We start from the raw sequence: 20,493 nt of genomic DNA, 5'->3' as shown, positions 1-20,493 counted from the left end.
AAAAGTATTTACTGTGCTTTGAAAAATTGATTTCCTAACCTTCAAAGAGGCTCTATTTTTCATTTATACAGCATTTAATGTGTATTAAGTGTGAGTTTAAAAGTTAAAACAGAATTTTAATTATTAGTGGCTGCATAATAATTTGTTATATTCCGAGGACAATTTAAAGATATCTGTTAGAACTTTATAATGTTATCTCTGTATTTCATGGTTTTACTTTCTTTTATGTCCACCTATTCTATAGGCTTCAACAAATAAGATCTGTGAAATCAAATTTTATGTAGGGACGCATGGGTAGTTTGCAAACAGGGTAAAATGCTACTCTTTAGTGAGCTATGACTACACTAGTTGCGCCCCTTAGACTATGGAAATTGCCTTTTTATATTTTAGGGACTGCTAATTTGCTTGATAATTATTGCAAATAATCTGAACAAAAATTATGGCCTACACTGATTTTCTCAAACCTGCGCAACCTGCCTTTTCCCCCAAAAGATTAGGTTGCATGTTATCCTCCAACCCATGCAGGTAATCAATACAGATCCCACTTTCGGATTGAAGTGAATTATTTTTGTGCATAAAGTAAATTTTTTTAATGCTTGTAGCAATTAATATTTATTTCTTTATAATGCAGATGAATTGTTTGCTTTAATTTGAAAACTTGGTTTTACTGGTCAAAATCCATCAAAAGAAATGGGAAATATTCACACAGTTGGACCGAATGAAGCACTCATAGTGTCTGGTAAGTTTTATAATTTTAATTACAGGACGTTAATTTTGGGTTGTAATTAGTGCTAGTGGTTATCTGTTCCATTCCAAAACATTGATTAAACTACCTAAAAGGTTGTAAAAGGATGGCTGACCTATCCTATGCAATTTAACGCAGCCTATGGTAGTTGCCTTCCCAAGTCACTAGTGGGAGGTTCCTTGGGTATTAGCTTAGCTGATTATTAATTATATATTTGTTATCTAGGTTATAAGAATCATTACTAAAATAGTCTTCTGTGTAATCTTTATTCTATTACGGTTATTTAGACTTATTTGTTACTAGGAGCGATATAATTATCTAAAGACCTTTCTCAGGGTTTTCACACGTCAGGGAATTTAAAAATGGGCCTAAAAAGTCAGGGAATTTCAAGAATTTGTAAAAGGTCAGGGAATTCTATTTTCTTTGACACTTTTTAAAGGTAATTTTACTCTAGATCTATGACAAATTCTATGATTATCATTTATTTCCTTGAAAGTTTGGCTAATTTTTAAAACATTGCAATAACCTTTTTACTGAAATATATGTCCATTTAAATTTAACTTCTGATAAAAGTAAAATATGAAATAAAAATTTCGGCCATAAAAAGTCAGAGAATTTGAATCTTAAAATTTTGCGACCACCCGGTTTCGCCTAAAAGGGAATACTTTTAGAAAACATAGAATGTGATTAACACATTCTTAGCATTTTTGGTTAATATGAAAGTGACAAGTTTTTGGTTTTGTGATTTAACTATTAAACTTGACTGAAGTTTTAAGCAAGTTTGGGGAAAGTGCGACTTTTTAAGCTAGAAGTACAATACTACTCTAGTAATAGTTTATCTAAACTACCTTTATTTTCTTCAGGTGGATGCTGTGGGTCTATGACTAAGCAAATGGTGGTGGGTAGTTGGGCTTGGGCTTGGTGGCTGGTCACTGATGTTCAAAGGTATTGCTGTTTGTATTTCCTCATCATAAGCATCTTCGTAATAATAATTAATTTTACTGATTTTAAAAAGGATACCTATTTATAGCAAAAAAAGCTTTTTTTTGCATCAATTTGGTAATTTCTTGCATTTATTTAAAACTAATTCATCAAATTGGTAAATAGCCTTTAATTTGGAACTAATAAATAACTAAATAAATAATGGTGACCTTTTTAAGTAAATTTTTAGTTTCATCAGTTGAACCTGCTCATTAAAGTCTGGAAGGGTGAGTATCAACACACCAACACATGTCCGTTTTTTTATACTTAAGACTATACTTGTAGGTGCACGCGGGAAGTAGGGCTTAAGTGTAGATAAAGTTCACAAAAGTAAAGGATTTAATCAGCACAGGCTTTTATTAACAATAACTTATAGTACAAAAAAATCAAGGAATTTTAAGCACAATATAAATTGTCCTGCTCGCATCGAAGGTCGGAGTGATTCTGCTCTTGTCTTTTCCGAGCCGCTCCTTATAACTGGGTTGACATGTGGCGCCCTCTTGTTGCCAGAGTTCCTCCTACAAACCACCCCATAAAACTGCTGAACATTCTCCAGTAGGGTAACCCACAGGGCCGGGGGCTCGATACACCGGGGAAAGAATCCGGTGACCACGCCAGGGAGTGGGACCCTGTCACCCAGGAAACGCGGGGCGGAATAACCCACTGGAGGAAAAAGAGGGCAGGCTGACTCAACAATGACCTGGTCTACTGGCAAAGAATTGAAAACAGCATGGAAACCCCCGAAAGATGGAAATGTAGCCACGGGGGGAAAATCCAAAATAAGCGTTGGGGAATGTTGGAAATAAAGTAACATCTTAAATCTCTGTCAGTATCAAAAAAGTTTATCTAACATTAAAGGATTAAATTATAAGGTGTTAACAGAATCATTACGAACGATCGATTGCCATCCGGGCGGGTTAAAAACAATTGGGAACAAATCTTTCATGTCATATTTCATAATCTTTGGCATACTTCTCGAAGAATGTCAAATTCTTTGCCAATATCGCCAGTCATCTACATATACAAGGATGATTACTTTTCCCGCCAAATAATATACACAGTTACTTCTCCCCCGCTTTCTGAATCCTAATTCTTCAAAGGTTTCGTCTAGTTCCAAAAATCATTGCTTCCCACTCTGCTGAAGCCCATTTAGAGCTTTCTTCAATCTTAAACAGAACTCCTCAGCTTGAGAAAAACCTGGTATTTGGTTCATGTATATTTCTTCATTTAACGTTCCATATAAATATTCGTTCTTGACGTCTAAATGATAGTGAATCCAGTTAAAATTGACCACAAATAGTGCCATAATAATAATAATAATAATAAAAGCTTTGGGTGAAGTAACGTACAGCAACCTCATCTGGTTTTTTAATTATTTTAGGCGGATACGATAGAGTTTGTCACGTAGATAGCGTGGGTATTTTTTATTTTTGCTGCAAATGATTATTTAATTTTTTATTTTATTTTAAAAATTGAACCTAGAGGACAGTACCTAGGCATAACCTACCAAGTATTGTCGGGCGTGAAAAAAATTTGGAGCGTATATCGCAAGACCAAGGGCAAAGTGGGGTTGCGGCCATAAAAAGGCAGCACAGCTAGAAATAGCCCAAAATTCCCAAAATTAAGAAAACTTGTAATTTATTGAACAAACAACCGGAATACCACATGGAATTTTTTTTTCTCAAACTACCGGCATACCACTTGGAAATAATTTGTTTTAACAAACAACCGGAATACCAAGGGCTGAAAAACACGTGGTGTCGTCGAACACAAGACGAAAATAATAACCACAAAAAAAACTGTAAAATACCCCAAAGAGGTTCAATTTTTAAAATTTAATTAAAAATTAAATAATCATTTGCGGCCAAAAAACTCTATCGTATCCGCCTAAAATAATTAAAAAACAAAATAAAAAACTTGAAAATACCCAAAAAAAATTAAATACTCATTTGCGGCCAAAATAAAAAATACCCACGCTATCTACGTAACGAACTCTATCGTATCCACCTAAAATAATTAAAAAACAAGATGAGGTTGCTGTACCCTACTTTTGCCAAAGCTTATTATTTAGATATCCTTTTCAGTGTTACACTGCTTTACAAAAGGGTCTAAAATTAAAACCAATTAACATATTTATACAAAGATTATTTACCATTGATATTCAAATATTGAATTAACTCTGTTGAAACTATCTAAGTTTTTACATTTTTAATTTTATCAGGGATGGCATGTGATAGTTTTATACCGTTTTCTTTTATACTTTTATTGCATAGGATTTTTTTTCTATTATCTGCCACTCTATAAAAGTTATAACCACTACCACGTGTGTTATAATTGTGCAATAAATTCCCTTTATGAAAATGGTTTAGAATATAATCTGGTTGATTATTGTTATGAGTTTTATACATAAATTGTAAAAGAACAAGTGAATGTAGGTTTTCTAGGGTTAGCCAATTTAAATCTTAAAGTGCTTCTTTGGAACCGTAATACTTAGTCATTTTAATCACAAAGCGGGCACCGTAATGATAAATTGACGTTAATTTTTTAATTTGTTTTGAACTTGTTGAGAAATAAAATATAATTCCATAAGTTATTATGGGTAATATAAGGGATTTATACAGTATATTCAATGTTTTAGCGCTTGAAGATATTTGCAGTGAACGTAAAAGCCACTTTCTTGATTTCACATTTTTTATAGTATAGGGTCATTCCATGTGAAATCGACCAACGTCTCTACGGCACCATCTCCGATTTTATTGAAACTCCATACACAATTAAAATGAACATATTTAGGAAGAAATCCAAAGTTTTAGAACCAAACTCTTATAACTTTTGGAGAAATGGTCTTTTGAAATTTGTTAGTGCACGTAACTTTTTTTTGCGCCGTTTTAAAGTGCGATGTTTGAGCCTTTATAATTAATTAATATAAAGGAGTACATTTATGAAAAAAATTGTAACATTTAAAGACTTGTTGGAAATTCGCTTAAAAATATTAGTTTTGTACTGTGGGATATATATAATTTTTAAAAAAATGTCAAAGTCGGCGTAATTTTCACCGATACTGCAAAATGAGATAAGCTAAAAGGTCAAGATTTTAAATTTTTTTCTTTACGGTTACTATAAAACTTTGAATATTTTTGCTAAAGGATGCCTTTCACCGGAAAATACATTAATATTCAGGATCTCAGTAAAACTTTTCCAATTTAACCTCCTTCAATATAGACGTTTTTACCAAAAACGTGAAAACATGGTAATACGTTTAGTGTTATATAGACTGTTGGGAAACTAAAAATAACATAAAATCTTATACCAATAAAAAGGCAAGATTTCTATCTACAACATGTAAAAATAAAAATGTTGACTATTAAGGTTTTTCTGGTCCAAATTTAAACGTCAACTTTGACCGTTTCTCAGATATTTATTTGTTGCTTTTGTACAAAGATACTATTTTGTCATAGTCTAATTTTTTTAGAACGTATAAAAAATCTTATCTCATCTCACGCTCTTTTCCGTTTATGGCAGTCACAAAATATCTCCTAACAATCTCCTCTCTCTGAAATTCATACTTTGTGAAGTTCCTCTAACGCTCCTCTCCTTTTGAAGTTTTGGCCATCTCACCACCTCTCAGATTCTCACACTGTTCTCACATTAGATTTACTGTCTTTATCTTCTTATAACCTTCTCACGTCAGCATGTTATCTTATTGTACGTTTGGGCTTTGTTATTGGTCAAAGTTACATAATTATATTTCCTTTGTTTTGGTTTTCTTACATCTAAACTCAAACTCCCCTTCTCTCACCACCGCAAACTAACTTTTTAGTTGATCTCCTCTCATTGCATTTCATTAATTAAATTAACGTCGCTCACACTCCAAAAACTTTCTTTGAAAAATATTATTTCCATTCACTCTCCTCTCCCTTAAATTCATAGCTTGGGAACTCATTTCACGCTCCTCTCCATTGGAAGCTTAGAGCATCTCAGCTCCTCCCAATTGCTCTCCCTGATCTCACGGTGAGAGGTGAGTGCCCATCACTGTACGTACCACTTCATCATAGGTACAAGCAATGAAAACTACTGGTATGCAATCTTCCCATGATGTTAGGTGAAACACAACTGGACGAAATAATACAAATTTTGTACTAAAATTAACGGCAGATATTCTTTTGATATTAACCTCGTTCTCAGACTCTGGTATAAAAGCGTGATGTGATCGCGTTCCCGAAATAGACTTAATACCAATGTGCCTCTCGTTGAGGCAGAACTCTGTCACATGGTTGGCAACGTCTACTTTGGAAAGGTACCCAAAATCAATGATTTTTATGTTCAAACAACACCAAAGGAACATTTCTTTACGTGTTTGAAATTGAGACTTGTTTAACACTGCTCGTAAACTGGCTTTAACTACTAATCGTTTTACTGTACTATCGATACCGTCACAAGGGCTTTTACCGTGTGAGGTGGCGAAGAAATGACACTCTGCCTTTATATTGAAGTCATTTTCGTGAGCGCTTAAATTAGCTAAGTTCTTATAATTCTTATACTGGATCGCGGCGCCATCACTGAAGTAAAATATTTTCGTGATATTCGGAAACTTAATTTGAACCTTTTCTAACATTTTCCCCAAAAATGCGTGAACGGTATTAGCATCATGTGTCAAGCAGTTAGATATTATACACAAATTGAAATGATTCAAAAGCCTCGTATCAGAGTTCTTCGCCACCTCACACGGTAAAAGCCCTTGTGATGGTATCGGTGGTACAGTAAAACGATTAATAGCTAAAGCCAGTTTACGAGCGGTGTTAAACAAGTCTCAAATTCAAACACGTGAAGAAATGTTCCTTTGCTGTTGTTTGAACATAAAAATCATTGATTTTGGGTACCTTTCCACATTGGTATTAAGTCTATTCCGCGTGGCTTGCAGGGCTTGCCACCACCCTCCTACGCATTGTAACCCGGCCACCTAAATTAAAAAAGGCTTTAAAAGTCGCTCGATGACTTAGGCCTAAGGTGGTGCCTTGGGTATTAGCCTAGCTGATTATTTATTATTATTAGTATTATTTAACGCGATCACATAACGCTTTTATACCACAGTCTGAGAACGAGATTAATATCAAAAGAGTATCTGCCGATAATTTTTGTACAAAATTTGTATTATTTCGTCCAGTCGTCTTTCAACTAACATCATGGGAAGATTGCATACCAGGGGTTTTCATTGCTTGTACCTATGATGAAGAGTGGTACGTTACGTAGGAAACGTTATCGAACGATCAGAAGAGCAGAAAGATGTCTCGGTAAACTGCATGAAACAGAAAGGGCTTTCCACGCAGAATGGATGTATGTTGGATACCGTCACAGAACATATTAGCAATTCTTGCTCCGCAAACGACTTCAGACTGTAAAAAATACGTTCTAAAAAAATTAGACTATGACAAAATAGTATCTTTGTACAAAAGCAACAAATAAATATCTGAGAAACGGTCAAAGTTGACGTTTAAATTTGGACCAGAAAAACCTTAATAGTCAACATTTTTATTTTTACATGTTGTAGATAGAAATCTTGCCTTTTTATTGGTATAAGATTTTATGTGATTTTTAGTTTCCCAACAGTCTATATAACACTAAACGTATTACCATGTTTTCACGTTTTTGGTAAAAACGTCTATATTGAAGGAGGTTAAATTGGAAAAGTTTTACTGAGATCCTGAATATTAATGTATTTTCCGGTGAAAGGCATCCTTTAGCAAAAATATTCAAAGTTTTATAGTAACCGTAAAGAAAAAATTTTAAAATCTTGACCTTTTAGCTTATCTCATTTTGCAGTTTCGGTGAAAATTACGCCGACTTTGACATTTTTTTAAAAATTATATATATCCCACAGTACAAAACTAATATTTTTAAGCGAATTTCCAACAAGTCTTTAAATGTTACAATTTTTTTCAAAAATGTACTCCTTTATATTAATTAATTATAAAGGCTCAAACATCGCACTTTAAAACGGCGCAAAAAAAGTTACGTGCACTAACAAATTTCAAAAGACCATTTCTCCAAAAGTTATAAGAGTTTGGACCTAAAACTTTGGATTTCTTCCTAAATATGTTCATTTTAATTGTGTATGGAGTTTCAATAAAATCGGAGATGGTATTTAAATATCATGATTAGGTAGGTTTTTTATACCTGGGAAAACATGTTTAAGTTAAGGAGAGAAAACAAATTTAGTTTTCTTTTCATTTAACATAAACTTTTGATTTATTAATTTCTCTTTAAGATTTGTAATATCACTTTCTATATTGCTCATTAGATTTGAAATATCCTGTGATATTGATATCCGCAGTATATATATTAAATAATAACGGTCCCAACATGCTCCCTTGCGGGACCCCATTATGAATGGTAAGTGGAGGTGAGATATACCCATTAAGGGCAACACATTGAGTTCTATTTGTCAAGTTTGACTCAAACCAGATTTTTTGGATTCCTTTTATCCAAATATTTCTCCAAGATATTAAGTATCAAATCCTTTTGATAAGTAAACAAATACTAGACCAACATACTGTTCCTCTTTTAGTTTGTCAATCAAGGATTCTAATAGATCCATCGTGCAAGTTGTTGTTGAGCACCCACTGCAAAAACCCGATTGTCTAGTATATAAAATTTGTTGTTCAACAACATATTCGTAGAGTTGATCATATCCTATTCTCTCCAAAATTTTTGATTACCAGGCGAAAATCATTAAGATCATCAGCATTGTTGATCTTTGGTATCAGTGAAAAACTGATGACTGGAGAGAAAGTTTGGCCATAATTGGTACCTTCCACTTGGCTAAACCCTTAAGCGACCAACCTTGCTTTATATTTGACTATTTCACCATGATAATTCTTTTTAACTGTGTACACCCAACGACATCCAACTAATTTTTTGCCCTCAGGTTTCGCAACAGTCTCCATAACGTCAAGTTCGGTAAGGATTTTCACCTTGTCTTCCATAGCCTGCATCCATTGGTCTTTCTGCTCACAGCCAATCGCTTCCTTATAATTTTTAGGAATATGTGATTCTGTGCCTCCATTCGCTCGTCCCTTTGGAAACCAGTAAATGAAACCTGTATTTTCTTTGATGAAAAATTGAATGAGTTCATGTCCAACTGTAGCCAACTTGGTCAGTGGCAGTTATATTGCTAGTAGGCCAAACAGGCAAACCCTTATCTTATCAGGCCTAACTCCCAAGTGGGAGTTAATATAAAAGGAGGGAAGCAGAGAGAGAGAGAGAGAGGCATTAAGAGTCCTTAAAGCAGAGCTGTAGAGTCAGTAGTTAGTAGCAGTTAGTATGGGAGTGGTTAACTCCCTGCTAGTCAGTTGTAGTTTTTCCCCGAGTGGCTGCCAGGTTGCATTCTCTTCCCTTGGTGGGAATATCTAAGAAATATTAGTATCTTATTTTAATATTATAAGTATTGTATAGTTCGCTGTAAGGCCTCCGAAGGCACGTTACCCAACCTTCATAAGTAATGAGCGGCTATACAACGGTTCACCACTTGGATTAACGTAATTATTTAGTATATCATTCTTAGAATGCCAAGCGCTTCCTTCAGGATCAATACAATATGAGTCACATCTACCGGCACTTTTACCATACTGTCTTATCTTAATGAGCCTCCCATCCAGGTGGACCATTTGGAGGTAGTAGTTTCGTAGCAGTTTCCTTTGATTTCTCTACTTCTGGTATCTCTTCTACGTATATAATTGGAATATTCTCCTGTGCACTGCTATTTCCCTGTCATTATCATCCATACTTGGCCAATGAACGAATCTGACCTGGATATCAACCTTATCTTCACGGGGGTACCAAATCCGATAGCCTTTGGTATAAGTAGCATAGCCAACTAAAATTCCCTGCATGATAAAGGTTGCTTGCGTTTTTGCTTAGGAATATGTGTGAATGACAAGCAGCCAAGTCATTTCATGTGCCTAACACTGGGTTTACTATCCATCCAATATTGTAATGGGACGGTGCTCTGTAAACTTGAATGCTTAATACAATTCTTGGTAATACAGTCTCTTGGCTACGACATTCATCTCAGGAGAATAAATATTTGTTTGTTCATATTTTATACCATTTTTCTGGCAAAAAATCGAAAAATACGATGCGCAATATTCCATTCCATTATCTGTGCGCAAAGTTTTTGTTTTCCCCAGTTTGCCTCTCCATTAAGGCTTTGCACTCTTCAAAACATCTGAAAACGTCATTCTTCCTTGCCATTATGTAAATGGTTACATAACGACTATAATCATCTACAAAAGACACGTAGAAATGAAAGCCACCCAAAAACATGACAGGTGTCGGACTCCAAACGTCGGAATGTACCAGCTCGAGTACTTTAGAACTTTTTATTTGCTTAATTGCTGGATGAGATGCTTTTGTACTCTTACCCAATCGACCAGGTATGCACGTATCTAATTTCCCTAACCGTCTATTCCATAGCTCTAATAAAGACATATTATTCACCTCCAATTGTCTGATATTAACTTCAATTACTATCTCAGCATTAAGAATGTAAAAATAATCCTTTAATTTTGCTTCAAATGCAAAGCCTCTATTCGGATAATAGGCAGTAGATTGTTAATTTTTAAAGACCCCTTAAATCCAGCTTTATATAATAATCTCCGCATCTCCCTGATATAATTAAGTTTCTTCGCATGCCTGGAGTGTGTATTACCTCCTTCAATTTAAAATTGTCTTTAAGCCTTTCTGGTCAACTCTCAACCAGACTTCACCCCTACCCACCACATTTGATTCTCCTTCTCCCAAGGTTACACCTTGGTTTTGAATGGGTGTGTAATTTCTAAACCATTCCCTGCAATTGCAAAAATGGTGGGAAGTGGCCGAATCAATTGTCCATTCATTTAACACAGATGAGCTACTATGCGCTGTAGAAAGAAAGCGCTAGGTCTCAACCTAGTTTGCCTATTGCTCGTTCTCTCTTTGGGTTTCTTTTTATCTTCTTTATAATCAGGGGCTCTATGCCCAACTTTATCGCAATTGAAACATTTACCCATAAATGATGATGTCTGCTTTGTATTAGTATTGTATGCTTTATGCGTACAACTCTCCGCTGAAAAAGCTCCCCCAAAATGCACACTGGCCCATATTCAGCTGTCAACATTTTCTTAATATTTTCGGGCTTGAAATCGCTATCGCCTAATTGATAAATCTTTAGGACTAGTGATTGGAACGTACATTCAATGACAAGCTTCTTGCCCAGTCTTTCACAGGGGTTCACCTGATTGGCAACCTCCTGTGTTGGAGGGCACAAGGCATCATAAGGAAAATAACCTGAAGCCAGCGTTAATTCATCTTCTCCATCAGCTGATGCAGAGAAGATTTTTAAGGTGGCAGTGCCCCTAGATTGGTTTAATAAAAGAGGAAGAGCATGAATACCGCTTCGTATCAAAATACATGCCCTAGCTTTAGCAGACTTCTAGTCATAGTAAACACTACCTGCATTTTAGAGACCCAGGATTCTTTCATCCAAGGCTCCTATATGAGGGCCATATCTATTCCCTCCACAGCAAACCTACGACAGAGTACTGCCGAGGGTGCTATTGATCATGCTTATAGGAACCTTGGGTAATATGTCCTCTAGGTTGCGATTCTAGACGGCCCATCGTTATGGTGTATTTTTCTCAACGGACCTTGCCCCCAGGGTGCTTTATCAAAATTTCAATAAGAAATTTGTTTTTTGGCATTTTTGAAGGCAGTTACCTTGCACCCGCCTGCTCCATGTAAAATGTTTTACTAACATTTAACTTAAACAAGTTTAACCATTTACGCAAATTAAAATTGGACAATGCTTTACTTTAATTGCATATTTATATCTCTTAAGCCCATCGTGTATCCTACTACACATACAGCAATGAAGCGGGCCTAATTTTGGTATAAGGTAACGCTTAAATACGTTAATTTTAACTTATCCAAAATAATTTTGACACAAAATATTCAGTATCGTCTAAAGTATCCAAAAAAAATAAAACAAATTGGACATGCGTTGGTGTGTTGATATTTTGCTGTTTGGAATTGTCTGTTCCTTATTTGAACACAAAAATTTTGGTAAAACATTTACGTAACTGCTATAAAGTTTCAATAGCTTTAAATTTTTAATTTTATTTACGAGATTCCCTGTAGATTTTAATCAGAATTCTGATAACAATATTTCGTTTATAGCCATTTTTTCTTGACAATTATGTTTTTTGAATATTTTATAGACTTTCATTGGAAGTTATGACCTTGACTCCTCGATGTGAGCATGTTGAAACTGCTCAAGGAGTTCCTTTAACAGTTACTGGCGTAGCTCAGTGTAAAGTCATGACGGAGAAGGAGTTTTTAGCTACAGCAGCGGAACAATTTTTAGGAAAGGATGTAGACCATGTAAAATGTGTAATTTTACAAACGTTAGAAGGACATCTTCGAGCAATTTTAGGTATAATTTGAACCACTCAATTTTTATGTAAGCAAATTTAGATTATATTTTCATAAGAAATATCCCATAACTATTTAATTTTTATTTTAAAATAAGTTTATCATGGGTCTTTAAGGGCATCAAAAATGGTTTCTGAGTAAAGGGTAAATTATGCCAGGCACAGTTTGCTGGTGTGCTACAACACAGCATCTGGGCGCTGCAATTTATAACAGATTGTTGCCCATTCCCAAATACCACTTAAACTTTTTCAATGTATGTTTGTGTCATAGTACAGGGTGAGAAAAAACAAAAACTCGCGTCGGGTTGGGGTTTATTAAAAATTCTTTTTTAAGAGGAAATAAATTATAATTTAAGGAAATTAGACTACTTAAATATTTTTTAACTTTAAAACTTTTTGCCCCAAGACAGGCCAAAAGTATTCACACAGTGTTTGGATTTAGTGCTCTAGGTGTATCAGTTAATTTATGTTACTATTAATTTATCAAACTGCTACACTATTGTTTAAAAGTAGTTTCTAATGTAAATTTACATTTTCCATGCTTTTAGGAACACTTTCTGTTGAAGAAGTTTACAGGGATCGAGACCAATTTGCTAGTTTAGTTAGAGAAGTGGCGTCACCTGATGTAGGTAGAATGGGTATAGAAATTCTCAGCTTCACAATCAAAGATGTGTTTGATAGAGTTGATTACTTGGCATCTCTTGGAAAATCAAGGACAGCTGCTGTAAAACGGGATGCTGATGTCGGGGTTGCCCAGGCGGAGAGAGATGCTGGTATCAGGGTAAGCTCCAATTAAACTTATTTTTTAACCATTTGCATAAAAGTTTTATAGCCGTAGTGGTCTATAGAAGAATTTACCTTAGTTTCTTGTATTTATCATAAACTATTTGTGCAGGAAGCTGAATGTGATAAACAAGCAATGGATGTAAAGTATTCCGCCAATACAAAGATTGAAGATTCTAGTCGTTTGTACCAACTTCAGAAAGCTAATTTTGATGGAGAAGTTAATACTAAGGTTTGTTTAAAAATGTTTAAATTTTTTGCTTAGAAATACCAAAGTGTTTAAATTATTAGTTTAAGAATTCCATTTAAACAACCATTAATTATATTTTGATTTTAATTATTACCTGAAGTTTAAATATATCTCTTACAAGAAAAGTATTATCTAGGATATGCAAATATGTATCACTTTTTAACATAAGCAATTTACCTGCCAAACTGTGGAAGCATACGGCCGTATCTTAGGTCAAATTTTCATTGCTCCAACTGACATTAACTTATTTATTAAACATAATTTCCCTATTAAAGGTTTCAAGCAAATAACATTATCAGTGTAGGGAGTTGGCACTGGGGGGAAGGAACTATTTGTCGTCTGCCTATGAGGCTGTAACGTATTAAAGGAAAGCGCCATCTATCGTCAAAACTTTCAAAGGTATTCCATAATGGCGGCCGTTTTAAGAGTTCTATAAAATTTTGGTGCGTAAAATGAGTAAGTTACAATCTAAAAATAAAGTTTCTAGTAAAGAATACTTGGATTCTTTACCACTAAATGTTAAAGAACGATATTTGGAAAAAGTTCAGTGTATAAATGGGATAGATCCATATAAATTTAAAAAAAAGATTGTGTGTTAGTCATTAGAAAAAATTCTAGCCAAGGGTTAAATATGTTACCCATGGTTCATTACCCAGACATTTTCAACTACTTGATTTGTGGCGTTTCGGCTTATATACATGCTCAACTCAAGAACTACAAAAGTCTCTTAGCCTATGATCAGTTCGTTTGCGGATTTGTTCAAAACGTCTGTGTCAAAACATTCGACCATTCGGACTATGTTGTTGTTAAAGGCCGAGTAAGTATCTAATTTTGTTTTCTGACTCTGCAAGGCTCTAAGTAAATTATCATTTCAGGTATTACACTCTCAACGACTAAGAGAAACACCCCTGAAAACTTGGTTTATTGCTGGCATGGATGGTGTTATTCATTCAGCTCATTGCACCTGCATGGCAGGATTAGATGAATGCTGCACACACATTGCTGCTTTGCTGTTTTACGTCAAGTATTCAGTTCGTTACAAAGAAGTAGTAACAGTGACAGGGAAAAAAGCATACTGGATAGTATCCCCAGCCAAGGAGGTAAAATATGGTCCCGTGATTGAACTGAAACTCACTTTGGCCAAAACGAAACAGCAACTATTGGATGAATCTCTTGATAACAGTCACAAAACAAGTAAGCCACCAAAAACCAATATTACGAAGAAAACCGAAATTCCCTGTATGGATTATGAACATTTCAAATGGCGAAATAACAGCTTTTTTGAGAAAGACTATAGAGCTGCGATATTCTGTTTACTACCTGATTACTACGAGAATTTTATTCCAAAGTGCTAGTTCATTTACCTAGTTGGTTTGCGGAAGATAAGGTGGACTTACCATTTAACGAACTTTAAAATGAAAGTGAAAAAATTAATTTGGAAGTTAGTCAAGAACAAATTGTTCGGGTAGAAAAAGAAACCTCAGATCAAGCCAAAAATTCACTTTGGCAAAGGGTTCGCTCTGGGAGGATAACTGCATTGAATTTGAAAAGTGCCTGTCATACTAACCCAACAATGCCATCAAGGTCTTAACAATATGTTATCCCGCAACTCTCCACTTTTCAACCAAAGGCATGAAATGGGGGATTCAAAATGAAAATGTGGCTCAAAATGCATATTTTAATGATCCAAAAGAGAAACACCAAAATCTTAGTTGCGACAAATCAGGTTTATGGCTACACGAGAAGTATCCCTTTATAGGTTCCTCACCAGATGGAATTCTTAACTGTGATTGTTGTGGAAAAGGAGTGTTAGATGTGAAATGCCCATTTAGTTTAAAAGACAAATCTGTCAAAGAAAAAATTAAAACTCGGTGCCTCGAGGAAACAGAAGATGGATACAGGTTACCAAGAACGCACTAATATTATTACCACTTGCAGGCCCAGATATTCTTGATGAAATCGTTATATGCTGACTTTTGTGTGTGGTCAAAAGTGGATTACCACATTGAACAAATTTTACCGGATGAACAGTTTTGTGAAGCCGCAGTTTCTAAAGCTGAAAATTTTTTTAGTTGTGTAATATTACTGGAGTTGTTAGGCCATTTCTTCACTAAAAAAGAAAGCTCTGCTTTAAGTTCCACTACCATAGTAAATAAATCTCTTGTTAGTGCCGGAATGAATAACCCAACTACTAACACTTTAGTTAGCCCTATAAAGTTATCTCCTGAAACTGAAATTAATAATTCATGTATGCCTACTCTAGTCACTTTTCCAAAATCCTCTATTTAAATGAATAGCCCAAGTAGTAGTACACCTACTCTGGTGACTAATATAAAATCCTCTATCCAAACGAATAATCCATGTCATAGTACACCCACTCTAGTCACTCCTTTAAAATCATCTATTCGAATGAATAACCGATGTAATAGTTCTAATTTGTTAACTACTCTAGTCAGCCCTATAAAGGCATCTATCTCATTGAATAATCCACGTGATAATTCGGATTTGTCATCAAACCTAGTCAGCCCCACAAAATCACCTAGCATGTCACGCCCAGGGTCCCCTTGGCCAATCCTTGCAATAAAATGGCAACAATTCTTAGCCCATGTAAAGACAATTCCGTCCAAAACACTACCCAAACTGACGAAGAGTGGTATTATTGTAGGGGTAAAGATATAGGTACAGAAATGATTGCTGTGAATACTGTAAAATCAGTTGGTTCCATACTGCATGCCTTAAAATGGATAAACCACTGCCCAAAAAGATAAAATGGTAATGTCCTGATTGCGCATAGATTAAAAGAACCCGAGCAATGCGAAAAACTGGTAAAAAAAATTAAATTTTAATCAATTTTTGGTCATTAAAACATTGGCAAGATAAATTAACCTTGTGTTTTTATTCTATTGGAATAACCGAAGGGCAGAGGTTCACAAGCGCACACGCTACTATGGCTATTTTGTCTATGCTAGCTAAATCTTCTCCGGGGCTACCATGTAAGAGCTCAACTGGCACTGTACTATGTAAAATGGAATACTTTTGTCGAATGTGACTTATTACCCTCTCCACGTGGATATGGAACGTTCACAATTCTTAGAGTACTTTCTATATCTTCAGGGTCTAATTGTTTTTTATCTCTGGCAAAGGTTGGTAATTTAACAGTCGAATAGTACAGTCCTACAGATTCCTGAATGTTAAACCCCCTATCGGCTAAAACAACATCACCAGGGGACAATTTATCTAGAAAACCACAGCTTTCTGTGAGATTTGTCACTAACTCTGCTTCCCCATCCCTTTGATATAAAGTTAATGGTACCTTGGGGGGTAATGCCTATCATAAATTTAACAGTGTTGTGGTGTTTATAGCTCGACCACGTTTCCGCTTTTCCAAAAACACTTCAAGGCTTTTCAGTAAACACTTCGAAACAATTGATTATTACGGCTACTTTGGCACTAAAGTGTCCTCAAAAAGACATTGGCATAGTTGCCTGTAAAATATATCGATCTAGCCAAAAAATATGCCTATCTAGCCAAAAAATATACCTAGCTATTCTTACTGATAAAGTGTCTAAAGTATTGTAGAACATCCTTCCAGCTGTCCGTTCTGAAATATTAAATCTATAGGCTAACTCTTGATTGGTGGAACCCAGTCTTAACTTCATTAATGTCAAAGTGCACTGTTGGAATCCAGATGGTTTATAATTCTTGAAAAGATAAGGTTTAACTTCATCATATATTTCTATAAAGTAATCAAAGGTTTCTAACCCAGTGTAATGCTTTACTTTAGTAAGGCTTCTCACATCTATTTCTCGTTTCCAGGCTTTCCCTTTTAATTTGAATTTCATCTCTGTAGCTAGTTAATATGCTTTCCTGACATTGTATCTTGGCTCTTAATTCTTCTAATAGCAATTTAGCTTCCTTTAATTCAACTTGTGTAGCCTACAAAATAACTTCATCACAGACTCGAATAAAGGTCTGCGTACTCGCATTCACCAAAACTTTGTCCATAGTTTGTATTGAGAAATCAACAGATCTGGTACTATCTGTCTGGTTGCGTGTATTTTTAGTTTTTTTAAAAGAGCTGTCTACAGTTTGGACTTATATTTTCAAAGAACTGTAACATTCTCTGTTTACTTAAAAGCTTGTGTTTCGGACTATCATAACACATGTAAAATTATAAAAGTAAAAAACGAGACATGTGAGCGTGATAAAAAAAAGAGCGCGCAGGAGAAAATAAAGCGGCAGAGTGGGTATTAAAAACTTAGGACTGTGGAAACGTTTTTGAAATTCATTAAACTTTATACTCAAGGTAATTCTCAGTATAGTTAAGTATTAGTCTAACATAGCCAATGTCAGCCCATCACTAACCAACATAGCCAATGTCAGCCCATCACTAACCAACATAGCCAATGTCAGCCCATCACTAACCAACATAGCCAATGTCAGCCAATCACTAACCAACATAGCCATTATCAGCCGAAAGAAAACCAACAAAGCCGATTTCCATTTAACCAAAGCCACCGACGAACAATGGACAATCCTCAAATTCAAGGATCTCACCACTGAAAGGACGTCCGTTTCCCAACTCGTACATTCAACCAGTTTCGCCAGTTTCAATTTAACCACCAATATTGCTACAACTGTGCGAGTAATTACCCTCATCAACGAGGTCCATTCGGATGTCCAGCCAAGGAAGAACAATGCGCTTGGTGCGGAAGATATGGACATTTTGAAACATTTGGCAACGACGAAACATACGGAAATGGGTCAACACACATCTGCCGCTATAGGTGAAGACGATTTCGACCAGATAGCCGATGACTTGGAAGATTCATCACCTCCAACTCAATTGTGTACAATTACACAGTTTACTATTTCGGTTTATCACTGCAGCCCTCTCATACCTCCTTTACCGTCTGCAAATAAAAACAATGATCAAAATTTTTGATGTGGGAGGAACAACCATGGAAGCGCTCATCGACACGGGAGCCTGCGTTAATATAATGGGGATTACTCCACTTATCAAAAACTAAAACTTCAACCTTCACTCATACCTTCTGACATCAAAGTTTACCCTTTTGCATCGAAAGATCCGCTCCCCCTTATTGGGAAGTTTTCATAACAAATCACTTACAAAACACAGTCATCCTTAAGAACTTTTCATGTACTACACCGTGATAAATTAGCTTTAAACATGGTTGGTGTCTCAACTCTTGACAGTTTAAATTTACTACCAAACATTTCACAACTATCACCATCAATGAGAGGCCCAAAAACAAGCAGCTGGAAGTTCATCATAAGCGAATATGATAACTTGTTCCTCGGAATTGGGAAAATGAAGAATTTCAATTATCATCTCCATATTGATTCAACTATACCACTAGTGGCCATCTATCACCAGCGTATACCATTTCACCTTCGTGGACAACTCACACTTGAAATTAAGGAACTGGAACATTTAGACGTAGTTGAAAAAGCATTTGGTCCAACAACTTGGTTGGCTCCATTAGTTAGCATACCCAAGAAATTGAATTTTTACACCAAACCACAAGAAAACAACCATTCTATCGAGTCCAATGAAGATCAAACAAATCACATTCCTGAGATAAGAGCATGTGTTGACATCCCCTTTCCGAATACCGCGATCAAGCGAGAGCGACATATTTCTCCGAAAATGGAAGACCTTTTATACACCATGAATGGCATGACCATTTTCTCTAGATTAGACTTGAAAAAAGGGTATCACCAAATTGAGTTAGGCCTGGCCAACTACTGTGCTCGGTTTGTACTGAATTTTGCAACCCTTGTAAGTTTATTTGCCTAAGTTAATTTAGTCCCTTACACCCTAACTGATCTTTTACGTAGCCTACTCAAAAAAGACTCGGAATTCATTTGGACATACGCACACCAATGTGCTCTCGATGACATTAAAGTAGCAATGAAGCAGTGCTCATCTCTAAAATTTTACGATCCATCAAAGCTGTAAATAGTTATGTAAAAAATATTTTGAGCTTTGCCCTATTCCCGCCATTTGTCTATGACGTCAGCGTAATGGTCACATGGCAACCTGGTGATCTTTAGAGAAGCAGTATGCTGGTCACTCTCTCTCTGCCTCCCCAGCTAACCACTTCAGTTGTAAATAATGTAAAATAGAATAGCTTGCTAATAAATTGTTTTATTGTTAACTATGAAGTATTCATTCACTCTTTAAGTGTTTAAACTTAACCCTCCTTCAAAAGCATACAACAGTGATAGTTGATGCAAGTCCTGTGGGCGTTGGAGTTATTCTATTATTATTATTATTATTATTATTATTATTATTGAGAGGGGCTGGGAGCCATAAATGCCCAACCATGTACTTCGACCTTAGGTCCATTGTGCACCCCTAACCTATGACTTAAAAAAGTCCTATCTCTGACACAAACTTTAAAATACTTTTGGCCGGCATATTAAAGAAGTCGTTAGTTTCTAATTGATGCATCCCAAGATGCTCTAGCCTTTGAGCCGCATCAAAATCGCAGCTACAAAGAACGTGAGAGGCAGTTTCCTCATTGGCCATGCAGGCCCTGCATAGTGGGTCATCGCTGATACCAATAAGATTTAAATGTCTATTGAGTTGGCAATGACCTGTAAGTAGGCCAGTAACCAACCTTATGCTAAATTTTGAGAGCGAAAGCAGATCTCTCGCCCTTTGCCTAAAGGGGCCAGGGATAAACTCCTTAGCCTGTCTTTGGCCATCCATCTCAAGCCAAAGCTCAAGTTGATGGTTAGTCATGTACTTGGAGACCAGGCTGCGTATCAAGCCATGAGGTATAGGAACAGCAGGTTCTGGCCCACAGAACCCAGCCGTCGCACCCTCCCTGGCCAAGACGTCAGCCTTTTCATTCCCATGATACCCCTTATGTCCAGGGACCCAAAAAAGCTGAACCTTAATGAGAGTCCCGAGATTGGAAAGGAGATCCAAGCAACTAAGCAGTCTGGAAGAAACACTAGACTGGTTAAGAGCTTTTAATGCAGCCTGGCTATCCGAACAGATTTGGATAACCTTCCCGCGATAGTTCTTCCTGAGACAGAAGTCAACGCAGAAGCAGATAGCAGAAATCTCTGCCTGAAAGACACGTGCATAAATCCCAAGGCTCTCGTAGAAGCCATACTTGGCCGTTAGGCAGTACATCCCTGCGCCCGCACCTAAATGGGTTTTAGACCCATCGGTGAACCAGAAAACTTCCCCTCTGGTACCGAGGGTAACATTTGACCATTCTGTGCGGCTA

At 36.0% G+C, this 20,493-nt stretch overlaps 1 protein-coding gene across 4 annotated transcripts in view; it reads left to right on the top strand.

Moving 5' to 3' along the window:
• Window positions 1-20,493, top strand: part of Flo2 (flotillin-2) — a 47,916-nt gene that overhangs the window by 3,362 nt on the left and 24,061 nt on the right. For 3 of the 4 annotated variants that reach the window (XR_016478588.1, XR_016478587.1, XM_090166433.1), the window contains exons 2-6: window positions 632-739; window positions 1,609-1,690; window positions 11,980-12,194; window positions 12,741-12,973; window positions 13,088-13,207. Coding sequence is in view for 2 of the 4 variants with exons in the window: in XM_090166433.1 (XP_090022559.1) it covers window positions 691-739; window positions 1,609-1,690; window positions 11,980-12,194; window positions 12,741-12,973; window positions 13,088-13,207 (699 nt within the window). In the remaining 2 variants the exon portion in view is untranslated. Of the gene's footprint in view, window positions 1-631; window positions 740-1,608; window positions 1,691-7,869; window positions 7,886-8,024; window positions 8,117-11,979; window positions 12,195-12,740; window positions 12,974-13,087; window positions 13,208-20,493 lie in introns of those variants that run through there. The other variant, XM_090166434.1, reaches the window with a different exon arrangement.

This window comes from Leiobunum rupestre, chromosome 2 (assembly GCF_980474605.1).
Source record: "Leiobunum rupestre chromosome 2, qqLeiRupe1.1.hap1, whole genome shotgun sequence".
Taxonomy (NCBI): domain Eukaryota; kingdom Metazoa; phylum Arthropoda; class Arachnida; order Opiliones; family Sclerosomatidae; genus Leiobunum; species Leiobunum rupestre.
Note: the sequence above shows the minus strand (reverse complement) of the source record. Positions and strands in the feature narration are given on the sequence as shown.